The sequence below is a fragment of the Eretmochelys imbricata genome, chromosome 11 (assembly GCF_965152235.1).
Source record: "Eretmochelys imbricata isolate rEreImb1 chromosome 11, rEreImb1.hap1, whole genome shotgun sequence".
Classification (NCBI taxonomy): Eukaryota; Metazoa; Chordata; order Testudines; family Cheloniidae; genus Eretmochelys; species Eretmochelys imbricata.
The window spans coordinates 59,887,226-59,904,727 of record NC_135582.1 but is presented as its reverse complement, the minus strand read 5'-3'; the positions used below and the strand labels follow the sequence as shown (position 1 = coordinate 59,904,727).

At 46.1% G+C, this 17,502-nt stretch overlaps 1 protein-coding gene across 1 annotated transcript in view; it reads right to left on the bottom strand.

The window, feature by feature from the left end:
• Positions 1-1,902: 1,902 nt before the first annotated feature.
• Positions 1,903-17,502, bottom strand: part of CDK15 (cyclin dependent kinase 15) — a 50,391-nt gene continuing 34,791 nt past the window's right edge. The window contains exons 11-12 of the mRNA XM_077829467.1: positions 9,371-9,568; positions 1,903-2,012 (exon numbers count right to left, since the gene is read on the bottom strand). Of these exons, the coding sequence (XP_077685593.1) occupies positions 1,903-2,012; positions 9,371-9,568 (308 nt within the window). The remainder of the gene's footprint in view (positions 2,013-9,370; positions 9,569-17,502) is intronic.

Genomic DNA, 17,502 nt, shown 5'->3' with positions numbered 1-17,502 from the left:
AGTTTTAAGTTAACAATTTCCCAGTAAAACTGAAATACAAACCAGGTAAAATCAATGCTGTTATGATTTAAGACAACTTCAGCATCTTTACCTAGCTCTTCTCAGACATTAGAGCACACATAGGGCCAAATTCTGATAATACTGTTATGCTGATCTAAACCCAAGTAATTCCATCTACTGAAGTGGTCCTGGTTTTACAATGATGTAATTGAAAGCATAATCTGATCCATGGCATGTGTGCTGAGTTACTCAGGGCATGTCTACACTCAGACATTTCACCGCAATCAGAAAATCACCTCCACAAGAAGCGTACAGTTCTTACTGGTGCTACTTTGCGGTGATGTGCAAATGAAGACACTTTCTTCCTGTTTACACAGCTTTTAGCCTCCGGAGGATATCTCACAGCGCCTTGGTGACCACTCTGGCCAGCAGCTCTGTTGCTCTGAGGCCAGGTAAACAGACGTCCGCCCCTTCCCCTGTAAAGCCCGGGGAACTTTGAAACTCCCCTTCCTGTTTTCTTGGCAAGTGCTCACTTATCATTTGGCCAGGTGACAATGGCTGCTCCATGGAGCAAACGATCCCCTGCTTGGAGCAATGCTGAGCTACTGGAGCTGATCAGTGTTTGGGGAGAGGAGGCTGTGCAGGGACCCAGGATGCCTCGTGATCACCTCCCATCCCTTCCCACAAGAGCTATCCTCAAAATGGAGAGAGCTGCACTGTGGGATAGCTGCCCTCAGCGTGCGGCTCTCATCGGGGATGGAAGTGCTGCAAATGTGAACACGATCTGACCCCTCTGGAAGTAAGTGAGAACACAAACCAGTGCTTTCCTTTTACTGGTTCCCAGTGAAACTGACAGCGCAAAAACTCTGCAAGTGTAGACATAGCCTTAGATAATGAAGGTGTGAGTGGTAGTGGGGAGTATACCTGGGTGTACATTTTGGCATTTTTAACCCTAAAAGGAAAAGGCCTACACAATAAATTCCGGCCTCAAGATCTGTGGAGAACTAGAATAGGTTAATATGACAAACAGCAGTCCCAGAGCTGAGAAGCCATCCATCAGTGGTTCCTAGGCTCAGATAATCTAATGTAGGGTATACACACCCCTGAAGGAACGTATATAGTGCAAACGCTAAGCATGACAGGGAACATTTGTTAGGACTCACCCTGTTCAGATGAGTAGAGCACCTGTACCTTTCCCCAGTTACTTCAACAGTAATCTCTTTGTATGACTGAAAAATGTCTGGGAAACTAATACCAGTAAGCAAGTTTGAAGAAATTAACTGCTGATCATGCTCAGAAGCTAACTGCAAAACTTGATTAACTCACCATTGGCAAATACAGACCAAGCAAAGAAAGGGCACTGGTCTGAGAGTTAGGGAAGCTGGTGTGGCAAACATATTGCTATTAAAAATAGAGATGGGGAAGTTTCCATGGGAGCCAATGCTGCTAATGCTATGAGCTATAACACCTGCAGAGTCTGCTCCTCGCCCCTACACCCTTCAGATGGCGGGTAAGGGAGAGGACCTATGGGTTAGTGGCAGACAGGTCTGCCCTCTGTCTGGCTATTCTGAGAGCTGTAGGATATCTTTGTGGATGTTGATGCAGCTGTGTTTGGAGGCTACAGGCCTCCAATCCCCCTTTCCTCCACCTGGGTGGAAGCTCAGGAATAAGAACTTTTTAGAATTTCCTGCTTAACCTTTCCTCAGCCATGGGTTTTGCCATTGGATGAGCGATTGTAACTCTTTTCTGTCCCGCTCTCCCCACCTTAGGGCCTTACCAGCCCACGTGGGGACTCGTTATGGGCTCTCATTTGGTGAGGATGTTGGCAGTAGCTTCTATAGTGAAAAACGAACACTGTTCTTTTAGTTTCTCACCTAAAAGGCTGTTGAATATTCTTGTTTTTCACCAAAACTTGCTTGAACTGGCTTGGCGATGACCCTTTTGGTAAGGAGCAAATAGGTCACAGATTTCTGGCTGCAGCCTCACTCCCGGAACTGTAAACAGTGACTGTGCTGTGGAGAAACCAAGTTTGAGGAAAGAGACTGAAAAGGATGTTTTCCTCACCATACCTGCTCTGTATCGTCTGCACTCTCATTCCACCTGCAAATATCTTTGCTTCTTAACCTAAAATTGTGGGTGGGAGCAGCAATGGCCGCAGAGACACCAGAGAAGCTCTGATCTGCCTAATGTTTCCCAAAGCCACTATTCAGAGAAATATAGTTTCGTATACATGGGACATTCACCCAGGCAAATCCTTCCACTTGTATTAGTATTAGTGCAGATAAACTGTTTATCTGAATCACAATTGTCCCCAACTCCTGGTGTTAAAAATATGGCATTTAATTCAGGATCAGGCACTTTAGAAAACAAAGTATAGGATGCTGTAAAACATATTAGCTGTGGACTTGATCCCACAAACCCTTCAGTGTATGAGCAATCTCATTACTGATCACATGAATGAAATTATTTGTGTGCTTATGTTTTTGCAGGATCAGGCCCCCCCTTAGTTAACTAAAGTCCACTGAAACTTTGTTTAGCCAGTGGAACGAGGGAACCTTTTTAACTGCAGAACTGTTGAAATTCCCCTGTTCAAGTTTCAGTTGAAGCAAACCTGTAATCACTTTCCTTGGTTTACAGTACCTCCATTTATAAAGTGTGAGGAAGGGGGAATCTTATATTACTACTTTGCTAATACTGGCAGTTCATATCACCTGACATAAATTAGTTTGGAAACTTCTTTCTCACAGCTCACTTTCTTACGCATTTTTGGAGAGGGAAGGAGAGAATGCAGGTGTGTTTCTGAAACTCAGGCTCCCTAAAAATCTCATCTCTGTTTTTGTTTGTTTGCTCCTTTTTTTTTAAGCAAACAAACAATAGGAAAACATTATTTGGCAGAACAGTGGTGGGAATGCAACCCGCTAATCAAAAGGATTCAAATCGATCTGTGCACTGCCAAGCTCTCTCCTTCCCACCCAGTGGAGGGAGAAAAGAAGGAAAAGAAAGGAGAGAGAGAGCAAAGGCATAGAGCTTCTCTCCTTCAGCAATCTCACAAATGCAAAACCTTCCACTCCAGTGACTCCTCATTAACTTACCGAATCTGACAGTCTAATTATCACGGCTGCTTCGCGCTTAGAATAAATAAATACTAAAGTGGGTGTTTAAAGAAATTGAGAAGGGAAATTCAGTCATCTAGACAGTCAATAGAGAGAGTTTATTTTAAATTTTTATATTCCTATGTATTTATATCATTTTGGGAAAGATAATGAGATAGTTGTCTTTCAGACTAATTGAGTTCCTAGGCTCATGGCTGCTTGCTGTCACTGTCTCAAACTTAGCTTTAACTTTTGTGCCTTAGAAATCTGATCACTGCATCTCCATTTACGCTTCTCTGCTGATAACCCGATGAAGGCAGAAGTGCAGTTGAGAGTGGAAAATGACTAAATGGTATTGCTGGTCTCAGCACCTTTCACAGCAAACAAGACAGCTAAATCTTTTTAGATTTGCCTGTAATGATCTTAAAGGAAAAGTGCAACTTAAAGAAACCTCTGATACAATTTTGTAGACAAAATAAGCCAGACTCTTACTGTGTGGTGTCTGTAATATTCAAGGGTATTAACAGCACCCATCAGTCATGGACGTTCTGCTGCCTGAACATTTACTTATTAAACATAGGCCCACTGTAGAGTTACTTTGGATTTACAGGTTTCAGAGTAGCAGCCGTGTTAGTCTGTATTCGCAAAAAGAAAAGGAGTACTTGTGGCACCTTAGAGACTAACCAATTTATTTGAGCATAAGCTTTCGTGAGCTACAGCTCACTTCATCGGATGCATACTGTGGAAACTGCAGAAGACATTATATACACAGAGACCATGAGGGAGGAGGTATTGTTTCATGGTCTCTGTGTATATAATGTATATAATGTCTTCTGCAGTTTCCACGAAAGCTCATGCTCAAATAAATTGGTTAGTCTCTAAGGTGCCACAAGTCCTCCTTTTCTTTTTGGATTTACAGTAGTGTGACTGAGAGCAGCATTCACCTTATTGTCTGTTGTACTTAGTTTGCCAGAGTGCATATGGGCCAACCTTTGAGGTTTATACTCAAGGCTAGTTGTACTTTTTCAGGAGCATGAATGGGGGAATAGACACAGGGAACCTTCCTTCCCTCCCATCACCCAGCCCTACTCCCCTGTGCTCCTGTAAAGGGGCCAGGCACAGTCCTACTTCTTGCACTCAGGCAGCGTGAGGTCAGCTGCAGGCACTTCCAAAGGGTTTAGCAGAAGCTACATTTCCAGAGGCCTGTGTCTCAGGTACTCTGCCTCCAGGAGCTCCTGCTCTCGGGTGATGCACCTTTGCATTGCCTGCTACCGACAGCTGTGGTATAAAGGCACTCAGTCTTTACACAGGCAGAACTCCCATACACGTTAGCCTCTCTGAAAATCAGACCACTTGAGGCTGATGGGCATTTTGCCTGAGTAAGGAATGAGAAAAGATTTGGAAAATTGTCCAGAAATAACCCTATAGCAAGGGTGGGCAAACTACGACCCGCAGGCCAGATCCAGCTTGCATGCTGTTTTAAGATGGCCCACGAGCTCCTGCTGGGGAGCGGGGTCTGGGGTTTGCCCTGCTTCTCCGCTCCAGCCGAGGCGCTGGGTCGGGGGCCACACCATGCGGCTCGGCTCGGCTCCAGCTGGGGCGCTGGGTTAGGGGCTGCTCCAGCCAGGACACTGGGTCGCGGCCCGTACCACGCGGCTTGGGCCCGCTCCGGCTGGGCACTGGGTCAGGGGCCACTCCACATAGCTCCCAGAAGCCGCGGCGGCTGGGCACTGGGTCAGGGGCCGCTCCACATAGCTTCCAGAAGCTGCGGCATGGCCCTGCTTCAGCTCCTATGTGCTCCAGTGGCCCTCTCCGGTGCTTCAGTGGGAGCTGCAGGAGTAGTGCTTGCAGATGGGGCAACATGCAGAGCTGCCTGGCCGCACCGCCGCATAGGAGCTGGAGAAGGGACATGCCACTGCTTCCGGGAGCCGCTTGAGGTAAGCGCTGCCCAGAGCCTGCACCCCTGTGCCTCTCACTATGCCCCAACCCCCTGACCTAGCCCTGATCGCCCTCTCGCTCTCCAAACCCCTAGATCCCAGCCCGGAGCACCCTCCTGCACCCCAAACCTCTCATCCCCAGCCCCACCCCCGAGCCCACACCCCTAGCGGGAACCTGCATCCCTGCCTCAACCGTGATCCCCCTCCCGCCCTCCAAACCCCTCGATCCCAGCTCAGAGCACCCTCCTACACCCCAAACTCCTCATCCTCAGCCCCGCCCCAGAGCCCTCACTGCCCCCCCCCACCCTAACCCCAATTTTGTGAGCATTCATGGCCCACCATACAATTTCTATTTCCTGATGTGGCCCTCAGGCCAAAAAGTTTGCCCACCCCTGCCCTATAGAAAGGATTGCTTTGATTCATGGGCCAGCATAAATTGAGGTGGTGGTTTATCACCAAAGGCAGAACTTTGAGTCACGCCCATATAAGACATATTAAAACTGGATTTATACATTTAAAATGGCCTTAAAACTTCCAATGCATCTAAAATTGCTTTTCAACATGAGATGTCTAACCGTGAGTCCTGAGGATGTCTCCATCCCGACGGCAGAACTCAGCGGTGGATCAGGCACGTGGTCGGACACTGATGTGAGTACATAAACTTTTCAACTGTGACTGAGAATCTAATCAAAGCAGCTGACTCAGTCAAGAGATTATTTCACAGACAGAAGCCTCCTGCAGGCTGCCTATTGTTTACACTATGCTGCACTGAAATTTCTCACCGGTGCAGCTGGGCCAGTGGAAGCAGCAGTGGAAGCTCTAGTGTAGGCAGTGACAAGGTAGTGCTGTTTTAAGCACTGTGTTCTGAGCAGAGTTACACAATACAGCGGCTAAAAGGCATGTGCCCTGTTGACACCAGCACCCCCATGCACTGGAACTGAAGTGGTGGTAGCAACAATGGGGAATTTTAGGCCAATCAGGCGGAGCAGACACACCATGTGTGCCTGAAGGTGGCAGGGAAGCACTCTTGCATGTCTTGAAATCTCTCATCACCAGTTCACAAAGGGTGAAATTTCCCTGCTAGCAAAGGCCCAGCATCAGGCCTATGCACCACTTAAATCTTAGCCCGTCAAAATAGGACTTGAGTGAGACTTAATGGTCTGTAGACCTTGGGCTGATCCTCTGCACAGGACTGAATGTCACCCACGTTGTGAGAAAGGCTTCTGTTGAGCTGGGCCTTGAGTCCAATGGGAGCTTGAAGGCACACCAAGCTCAGACCTCTGTGCTTCCTCAATCGCTGCTAATCAAGCATCACAGTCTTGGGCGCTTGGGCGAAGCTGCTCTCTAGTTAAGTTCTTCCTACAGAACTATATTGGTGCCATCCACATGTCACGGCTTGCTGCATTCCCATCCCAAAGGACAGCTCTAAAGCCTTTGAAAGCAAACGAAATGTAAAAATAAACTAAATTTGCAGTTATGGCAAATATTACTCTGCCTTGTTCTGATAGCACACAACCTCGGGGGCTACCTTAGTGTAAGGCCATTGGAAGTGGGGTACTAGAACGAAAGGAAGAGGGAGCTCTGTTTTGCCACATAAATGGTTGAGTCGACATGCTGGTGTTCAGGCAGTAAACCCTGAGCCGTAACAGGCAGCAAGATGCAATTCACAGGTCTAGCTTGTGGCTTTATCTGCACTGCTGTGGCAGGGGCTGTGTCATAGGGTAGCTCAGGGTGAGAAGGAGTGAAAATTGCTACACCTTTTTAAAGGGGACAGCATTGCCTTTTTCAGGATGAGCTGGTAGTCTGGAGCCAGCAAGACTGTAACCCTTTGATATACAGCAGTACTGGGGTGCTGATGTATTTGAGCCCAGCTGGACTGTGAGTGGGGTTTGAACCTAGGACCTACCGTGCTGAAAGCTTGAATCTTTGTCATTGGTGCTAAAGGGGAGAACATTAGCTGGTAGCTTGTATCTTCTTATGTGGACCAACCAGTAAAGGGTGGACTAAGACCCACACTCTGCTAGCGTGGGTTACACCAGTTCCCCAGTAGCTTGTATTAATGGAGCACAAAGGCCAGCATTCTAGCCCCCTCTACTCAGGGTTCTCAAGCAGGAAGAAAGAGCTCCCTGCTTCCTGTTGCCCAACTCTCAGGCTCACGGGCCAGCAGCCACTGTCTGTCCATCAGCATTCATTTCAGTAATCACAAAGATGCTATTTAGGAGGGCTCTTGCCTTTGAATCGTTGATTCCCTCAATTTCCCCTCAGAAGTAACCTTTAGGAGATATCCTCTGGCTACAAACTTGTCAGGGCAACTTATGTAAAGGACAGTTCAGGCTACAATTATTTCACAAAAAGAGAAAAGAATTTCCAGGGGGAGCATTTTTTATGTTGGTTTCTGCCCCCTTATTTTGGTTCCTCCCTGCATCCCTTGAAGTCTACCCACCCCCCTTTTACATTTTATTGCCATCTCATTCTTTACCCTCCTGCTTTAACTTTCTCCTTCTGAGGGCAGAAACTACCCCCCAGCATCCTTCAGAACAGAGTAGGAACAGAACATATTTAAAATCTGCACTGTTATCATAGCAACCAGAATGCTACATTTCAATTCCAAAATGATGTGATACCAAAATGACATGGGAGAACAAATGTCTTACATGATCATAGCAGTGGAGATGGATGCATTGGGAATTATTCAAAATTGCCTAATTTGTACAGTCCTAATGAGTTGCTCACGGATATGATCTTGTACAATCATACTGTACTTGTTTCAATCCAATAGACTTTAATTTTGTTCCCAGCATAGTCGTCGCTACGCTAACGACATGTAATTTCTTGTCCACTGAGGTGCCTCTCGCTGCTATGCTGTGCAATACCAGTGACAATAAATACGAGATGGGTATATAAACCCATGTGAAAAGAATTCCTCTCCTGTATGGAAATATGCCTTGGATATTATATCTTGTCCAGGAGAGTGACACATTGTGCCAATCTGTTGTCTCATTCCCTCTCCTATTTCTCCTTTCTCTCACTGTCTGTCTGTCTCTGTACCTATTTTTTCCACGCTCTCTCTTTCTCTGTCTCTTGGCACTGACACTTTCATCTCCTCCCTTGGGGATTTGAGATGTCACTGCAGGAAGTGCTTGTCCGCCTCTCCAGCAGCAGCAGAGCCCTGTGGCTTTGACAAACCTCATTTAATTGGGAGGAAGCCAGGAGGGTTTGAAAGAACTGAAACAGCCACGAAACTCCTTTTATCAGGCATAATTTAAACTCTGCATGGAAAAAACCCTATATGTATAAAGAAAAGTCAACTTCCCTCCTGCTGTGAGTGCTCCCCACCTCCCCCCCCAGCACAGGCAGGCTCCTGCGAGATTCCATCTTTTCATTTTTCTGAAAGTGTCAAAGTAGATTTGTGCTCTGTGGCTGGGTGAACAGAAAGGGAATACAGATGTGTCTCTCTCACTCACACATATACACACACACACACACACACACACAGCACCTTCAGAAAGGTGGCTGTGCAGGAGAGATGCTAGCTGCAAGCTCCTTTGCTTAGGATATGTCAGAAAATCCAAAAACAGAAGTTTTCAAATAACTTTGCAGCTTGGGCCAAGAAGATTCCTCCTTAATCACCCTTATCTAGAAGAGGAGCTGGTGCTCAGGAATCTTTGGAGAATGCCAGGACCACTGGGCACATTATACAGGGTGGTAAGAGATTTTCCAGCTCCGTAGCTAGGCAGGCACTATTCTCTTTAAGTACTGGGGTAGTATGTGAATGTGTGGTTTTTGTTTTTATGTGATGAGTGAGCTACAGTGGGAGAGAGAAGTAAATGCAGGTAGTTCCAAGGGAGAGCTGGTTTGACAGGATGCAAGGGACAGCTGGTGTCTTCAGACTTCAAAAGGCAGCAGGAGGTCTATTTCAGGGAATCAGGCCTAACACATTGCGCCAAGCAGCTGGGAATTCAGGATATGAGCAAATCACAATTTGAATTAAACTACTCCCTCTGAAAATACAGCATCATCCAGCTCTAGGAAAGAACTCTGGACACGTAGTGACACAATTGGGAAAGGATGGCATTATATCAAGGCATTCACACCATTCCTTTTTCAATGAACCCCCAATATTAAGGTTCCCTCCATGTTCTCTTCTAATATTAAGATATTGTCATGTGTTGGGGGAAAAAAGCTAACACTTGTTCAAACTGCAGCTCAGAGCCCCAAAACTTTGCAGCTTATGGGAGCCTAGGAGGAGTCCTCAGGCTTTGAATTTACTAGGGATGCTCTTAACAAATCAAATGTGAAGTAGCCCCCTTCTTCCTGGGATGGAATCAGGATATAACATACCATCACAAAGCTGATGCAGCCGAGACGGCAGAGCGCTGAAGAAGTTATGAACAAGTGCATCCTGTGCAGAGACCCGCTCTCGAGGAAAAGCTTTTAACATTTTCAATGCGAGGTCTTCAGCTCCTGGTACCCGGCCCAGCCTAGAAAAGCAAGAGAAATAAATTGCCCCAGAGAGGGTCCAAGCCAGATAGCTAAGATCTGGAACCAGATCTGGATCTGAACTTCCTTAAAGCTGGGTATGGGGGGAGGTGTACAATCTGGGGAATTGGGGTATGTCCGTTATGGAGAAATGGGACTGTCCTGAAGTCTGGAGCTTCATGGGAACTTTCTCCATTTTGAGGGTGCATATGTCCAGGAATTTGGTTCAGACCTATCTCCAAATAAACCTGTTTAGAGTCCTCCCTTCTCCCTTTTGAAGATAAATTGTTACTTTGCAATTACTGAGGGCTGTATATTACATGGGTCATAACTGGAACCTCATAAGTTACTATTACGGTCAGACTCTTAGAAATGTACAGGTGAGAAAATGTCAAATGTCAACTTGCCAGTACTCTGCTAGACCTGTCAGGGTATGTCTATGCAGCAACTCGGGCTCGCATTGTGGGGCTGTTTCATTGCTGTGTAGACTTCCGGGTGTGGGCTGGGGCCAGGATCTAGGACCCTGCAGGGTGGGAGGATCCCAGAGCTTGGGCTCCAGCCCGCGCTTGGAAGTCTACACAGCAATGAAACAGCCCTGTAGCCTGAGTACTGCAAGCCCAAGAAGGCTGGCACGGGCCCGCCATGGGTTTTTCTTTGCTGTGTAGAGAGATACCTTCAGTGGCCACTACAGATTTGCGTTCAGAATTAAGAAGCCAAATAAAATATCCTTTCCCCGTCTACTACCCTCCAGTTTGGCCATGCAGTTCGGCTCTAAATGTGTTGGGGGTGTGCCGATGTGACTCACTTGCTCAGGATGAATGTTTTAAATAAGAAAATATGCCCAGCAAATGCCAATGGCAAGTGGCCGACTCCCAGAGAGGACGGCAGCTGGGAGACTAGGAAGTGAAAGAGAGAAAACAAACAAACAAGCAAACTAATAAAAACAGTGCTTTTGGTTTTACGGCTTTTACTTTGTTTGCTCTGCTCCTGGGGTTTCAGCATCAGGTGGCACATCAGAGCTTGGCCTGTTGTGTTTCTACTGACTACCCCAGCTGGTGCTTCCCCTCTAAATGACATCACAGGACTGGTATCGCCCATGTGTCCTACTGTTTCATTCCTCTGATGCTTATGCTGCACAGAGGGCCTCATGCTCTGGGTGTCATGTTTTGAGGAGAGAGGATGTTAAAAAAATGAGACGCTAGAGCACACAGCTTTGGGAAAAGTCAGGTCTTAGCTTCTCTAGGCTGTGATGGTTGATTGCTCAATTCTCACCTCAGGCAAAACCATACCAGCCCCTGCTGTGTAGGGGAGTATGATACTGGGACTCAAATTCTAGGTGTTAGCCTGTGGGAAGGCAGACCATTGGAAAAAGTGTGCCAGGCTCTTCTTCCCCCTCTCCTGTGATCCCCTTTGCCCTGCTTGGTAACCCCATGCTCAAGGCTCCATGCAATGCCACGAAGCTTTCCAGTACCCCTCTTCCAGGCTCCACACAGCTACCAAGCACGGGGTAGAACTCCTTCACTGGCCATGGAGGGTTTAACATGATGAAGTTCTCCTTCCCTTCTCAAGAGCTGAGTGTGCTGCCTCTGTAGTGTTTAGATCCTGCTGACTTAGAGAGTCAGAAACAAAGAATCAAAGCGGGTTTAGCATTCAGTGCAGAACTCTGCGACCAAGGCGCTGGCCAGCTCATTGGTGTGAGCTGTAATGGACCCTTTCAAGTTTTAGCGACTGGGTCCTATTACCAAGGGACTGTGATGAGTGAGTAGGAAGCTGTGCCACCCAGCATGGTTTCAGGGAATACATCCATTTCCCTGTTTTTAATGGTAGCAAGCAGGGAGCCTGGAATTCAAGTTAGAGAAATGTTAGTTTGTGTATTCCTGAAAGTTTCTGAAGATATGGATTAAAATTGCACGTGCGTCTAGGAACGGTACTTTGCTGAAGACTTCAGCAGCATCTCCTTTCAGAAATTCAGAACAGAGGCTAAGGATGCCAGCTCTACAGCAGAGCGTATGTTCCCATGGAGCGATACTGGACAAAGCAGTGAGGTACTGAACAACGATGATGAAAAGGGAAGTTACTGTGTAAAGGCCGTATTCCACCCTGGATCTATAGGTGTGTGAGCGGAGCGATGTGACAGGATGCTGAGCAGAAACACGGCAGAATCAGCCGCCTGCCACGCCAGCCCCATTTTGGAGAATAAAGTGGAGCTGGCTGGAAAGAACCTGCCCTAATTGGGGAATGAGAGCCAGCTGCCAGGCAAGTTAGCCCAGGGCTATATAAGAGCCTGGGAAGAAGGAAGTGGGGGTGGTGGGATGGAGGAGAGTGAGGGACTGCCCACAAGGAGAAAGCCCTTCCTTTCTGGGTCCAGACCCAAGGAACCCAGAGCTGTACAAGCTGTAGGGTGAGAAGGTGGTGGGAGCACAAACTTGTAAATAAAAGCACCAGTGGTTTCAGAACCCAAGGGCCTCTGAGTGACTTTGCAGAGGCAGGAGCCAGGAGGGCCAGCTGCACCCTGTTACAAGCAGGAATAGTCTTTTTGGCTAACCTATGTGTGTGCAAAGCACGTAGCACAATGGGGTTCTTAGAGAGGGAAGGTCTGTAGTGCTGAATGTCCATGGCCACATTGTGCAGCTTTATTTCAGGCAGCGAAAACCTTCACAGAGTTATTCCTAATCTGGTGCAGCCAGGTTAATTACGGATGACAGCATGGCTGCTGCCAGTCCATGATCAGGCAGTGTTCCCCTCCTGACCTCAGATCCGATCTTCAGGGATTAAGGTGTAGGGATGTTATCTCTATGAGGCGACCTATCTGACTAAAAACTGCCAGCCAGCAGTGACCAGGGAAGACTTCAGTCCTCTCGGAGCCACTCACAATAATACTTCTCTATTATTGATCAAATCAAACTGTAGTGACCAGGCCTTCTGAAATAGATTTGGGTACTGGGCTGAGTGAAAAGCAATTTCCCAGATTATAAATACCTTTCCTTGGCCGTGGGATGGACAGATGTGGAGGGAGGGAGGAGGGGGAGCTATTTTAATGCTGACACTTTAGCCCAGGAGAAAGTGAGTGAGAAATGTGCTCTGCTCTACTGCAGTGTTTGAAGTGCTGTCTCTAGGATGAGCTGCTAAATCAAGGCCCAGGCCATCTCTAGTAGCATTTGGTCACTGAAGAATGTGAGTTCTCCTGCCCTAATTAACCCCAAGATGTTGTGTAGACAAGACCCTTGTATACCTTAACTAACTCTTTCTGGCAATATTCCTATCAACTATTTCCATGCAAGAGAAATTGGCCATCAAGTCTTCTCCAGAGGGCCTGGGAAAGCATAACCTTCCTGAATCAAATTGTGCCCCTCAAACAGCCACACATAATGCTGTTAAACTGCTGCTTGTCTGAGACTAATAAAGCCACTAAGTGCCTATCCCTACTGCAGTCTGTCAGAGTCTGATGCTTACCTTATGGCAGGTCTGATTATTACTAAGAACTGCCGTACTCATCCTGAACTTACTGAAGCTCATTTAAAGTTAAATGGTTGCATATAAAAACAAACAAACGCAGAGGCCGCTTTGACGTTGCTGTCATAGGTAGCTTACCTGGCACAGATCATTCGGAGCCTCTGAGGTCTACTGGAGACGACCCTCTCTAGAAAGTTAATATGCAATCAAAAGATTAAACAAAAATCAAGCAACCAACCATTCTTTGAGCCCTTACAAAAACATACGCTTGGAATTTCAAAGGCTTCTATAGAATTTGTCGCTATAGCATTTATAAATATACATTATTCCTATAGAACTTGAATATCAGCAGTGATGTTAATAAGGCTGTTACCGTTCTATAACCCTTTCTTTTCATACACCTATGAGGGCAGGTCTTGGGCCTGATTCTGTTTCCATTAAAGCCAGTGGGACTTTTGCTTTTGACTTCCACAGAAGCAAGATCAGTCCCCAAAACCTAAGACTAAGAAATCAGGGGTAGTGTTGCCTGGTCAGAATCAGGGACCCAATCCAGCAAGGAGATCTGCCTGGGCAGACCCTTACACCCACAGAGAGGACCGCTGAGGTCCAGGAGCTCCCACATAGGTGCAAGGGTTCGCCTTTATGGATCTGATTGCAGGACAGAGCCTGAGTGAGGGCTCTAGGACAGTGGTTCTCAACCAGGGATATGTGTACTCCTGGGGGTACGCAGAGGTCTTCCAGGGGGGTACAACTCCTCTAGATATTTGCCTAGTTTTACAACAGGCTACATAATAAGCACTAGCAAAGGCAGTACAAACTAAAATTTCATACAGACAATGACTTGTTTTATACTGATTATATATACTATACACTGAGATGTAAGTACAAGATTTATATTCAGATTCATTTGTTTTATAATTAAAATAATAAATAAAATAATGGTAAAAATGAGAAAGTAAGCAATTTTTCAGTAACACTGTGCTGTGATACTTTTGTATTGTTATGGCTGATTGTGTAAGCAAGTAGTTTTTAAGTGAGGTGTAACTTGAGGTTACGCAAAACAAATCAGACTTCTGAAAAGGATACAGTGGTCTGGAAAGGTTAAGAGCCACTGCTCTAGGATGGCTAAGTGTGCTTATCCAGATTCCCACTGTCATGCTTGCTTTATAACCTTTCTAGCAAACTGAAGCCTTGCAGACTTTGCAGTTTGGGAGGGGGTTTTTTTAATGGTCAATTTTCAAAACAACTGGAATCTTTGTGATTTATACATTGAGAATGAAAACAGATTTTTCAAATGTCATCTTCCACTTTTCAAGCTCAAAAATTAATGTAACGTCACATTTATGGCATCCATAGTATGGACTAGTCACTTGAACCTTTAAAAGAAAAAAAAAAGAAAGAAACAATCCCCTTTGAGCTTTTTAACTGGTACATTCTTATCACCAAACAAGTCCCTGTCACTGGAATTGCAGTCTGCACAATACACTGACACAGTTCAGGGCTTTCATTCCACTTCACTGTTCAATGGAGTTTCACTCTCTCCCAAACTATTAGTAGGGTCTATTGTATTTCATTTCAAACAAGGGAAGTATTGCATCTGCACAGCCATTTTAATACCAAAGCCTTCAAAATAATTTTTAATGTTAGATTTCCTGCAGCTGCTTTGCACCCTTTAGATTGAAATGGCTCAGAAGGAGCCATTATTTTCCACAATGCAGTAGTTTGTAGTCCAGAAATTCTATGGGCTAGATCCTCTGTTTGTGACACATTACTCCACTGACTTCAATGGTTTTATGATGATGTATACCCTTTGAAGATTTTGCCCATTGAGTTCAACGGAGCTGTGCCAATTTACAGCAGCTGAGGGTCTGGCCCAGTATATTCACATTTAGGGTCACAAGGTAGCGCCTGGCTGTTGTATGAGTGCACTGAGGTGGGGAGAGTGAAAGGAGCCTTCTTCGCCACTTCTTATGCCTCCTGCAAAGTCTGCTGGGTTGGGATTGTAGAGGCACAAAGCACCTGTGATTCCCCACTTTGCTAGGATGTCCACAGTCACTCAGTGCAGCTTTCAAGGAGATGTTCACATCTGTGTAGAAAGCCCACAGCAGGCTTGTACAGCGCATGGTGTTCAAAATGGGACTTAACTGGGATTTAAGCGGTTCATATGTATTAAGCAGGCTTTCTGAACAGGGATGAATGTCACCCAAAGTGTGCAGTGCTGGCCAGGGCAGCCAGAGTCAGACGCTATTGGCAGAGGACTCCTATGAAGTCTCAGCTACATCTAAAAGTTGCCCTCACTTGGCAGATCACTGACGGTGGGTAGCAGTGCAAACACTTCTAGAGCACAGCTGACTCCAGGCATCCCTAGCAGCAGGACTGAATCAAACCCACAGGTTTTACAGGAAGGCGAAGGTTAAGGAAGAACTATAGCTATTGTAGTAATATTACAAGAAACTGCTAAATTAATTAAATTAATCTTGGGACCATTCCTGAATCTCTTCATAGGCCAGACTCCCACTGAAGTCAGTAAGGATTTCAGGATTGGGTCCACAGTATGGCCTAACCACAGTGCTGTCTCACTGAAAGCACAACAGTCTTACTAATGACAGGTTTCAGAGTAGCAACCGTGTTAGTCTGTATTCGCAAAAAGAAAAGGAGGACTTGTGGCACCTTAGAGCCCGAAAGCGTATGCTCAAATAAATTTGTTAGTCTCTAAATTGCCACAAGTACTCCTAGTCTTACTAATGTTCACCATGTTGATTTACAAGTTTGAGATATACAGGTGTATAGTTACCATCGTTTTACTACAATGCCTACAGGATTCCTTTGCAGTTCTAAGTGTAATTGAAGTAGCACTCCCAAAACTGCCACACGGCAATGCACTGTGTCTACTGATCTGAGATTGGTTTCAGAGTAGCAGCCGTGTTAGTCTGTATCTGCAAAAATGCATGCATCTGATGCAGTGAGCTGTAGCTCACGAAAGCTTATGCTCAAATAAATTTGTTAGTCTCTAAGGTGCCACAAGTCCTCCTGTTCTTGATCTGAGATAGTAAGGGCTGAAACTGTTACCAGACTTACTTAGCTGCCTTGACATATAACTTTACAGTGAGTTATAAGACAAATAAAATTAAGACTGAGCTCTGTCACAAACCCGTGTTCACTTTTACAGTGCAATGTAATATTTAGTAATCTGCCACAATGGTAATCGCCACAATGGTACAGAAGAGTAGGTAGGTGCTTAAAAATAATATGATTTTAGGTAAAATCAGAAATACACTGTAGGTTTATTCTTGGAACTTCTTGAGAACTATAACTTAATTAATAAACATATGAATGGACAGATGGCAGTTCTTTGATACCTTCTCCCACCCGCCTTCCCCCTGACGGGGGATGTTCCCTTCTGCTGATTGGCTTTTCAAATCCTAGTGTTAGGAGAACACAGGAGAGGAGAATATGAGGCAACCTAAACAACTCCAATTCAAATTCTTTTTCAATTCTGATGAAAACACAAAGATGTGCAATTCAGACAGTGTAATTAATTGCTGTAGGAGAGCCAGCTCAACCTCCCGGAGATCAGTGTGCAGATCTTATGCTTTCTGCTCCAAAGGGGAACGTTGGTTATATCAGTCACATGGTCCCACCCCACCCCTTGTTCCCAGATCTCTGAACAGCTTTCCACAGGTTCAGTGTAGAGGAAGGAGGTAAGCCAGGCTGGAGGAATGGACGTGCATTGTTCTTCCACCAACCTCACCAGGAGTCATCAGAAAAGTTAATGCAGCCTCAGGCTAGGTTACATATTCTTTGGAGCCCTTTCCTTGCCTTGGAACCCCCTTGAAACAGACTGCTGGGACAGGCACATGCATCCCAGGACAAGGTCCCTGTCACACCTCCCTCAAAGTGAGGGGAGTTTCAGGGCTAGTGATGGGTTGGGATTGGGAAAGCTCTGGCAGCATGACTTCAATGGAGTCCCGTAGGTAGGGAGTTGGAAGGAAACTGTGTGCTACCTTTATGCCCCCCTGTCCTGGGGCTGTTTGTGGGGTGGTTCACGCCCCAGTATACATTAGAGTGGCTTCAAGGGTGCTCTAGCTTGTGCCCATCTGTAAAGGCCCTTGAGTACCTGTTGTGACGATGATGATCTCTGGAGAGCAAGGGTGTTCTACATGCCCCTCTTCCTTGGCCACATTCTCTATCCTAAGAGAAACTGGATGGAGTAGCATAGAGCCACATATTCTAGCCCCATGCTACATGTACCAGGGAGAGCCTCAGGTAGCTGGCTTAGCCAGTTTTGTGCCAGTAGACAGGTGCAAAACAGCTTCAGAGCTAGGGTCTGGCTCAAGCGGTGTAGAATCAGGCACATGGTTTGCCTTTGGTAGCAGCGTAACTGCTTAACAGCCACCTTGTTTGGAGCCACAAACTACTTCAGGGTAGACTATTAACTGGGGGCCTGATTCTCTTTTGCCTTGCACCTTGTGTAGTAATTTACACCCTTGGAAAGTGAGTGTGAATAAATACAGAGGGTGCGAGACAGTGGGGAGCCAGGC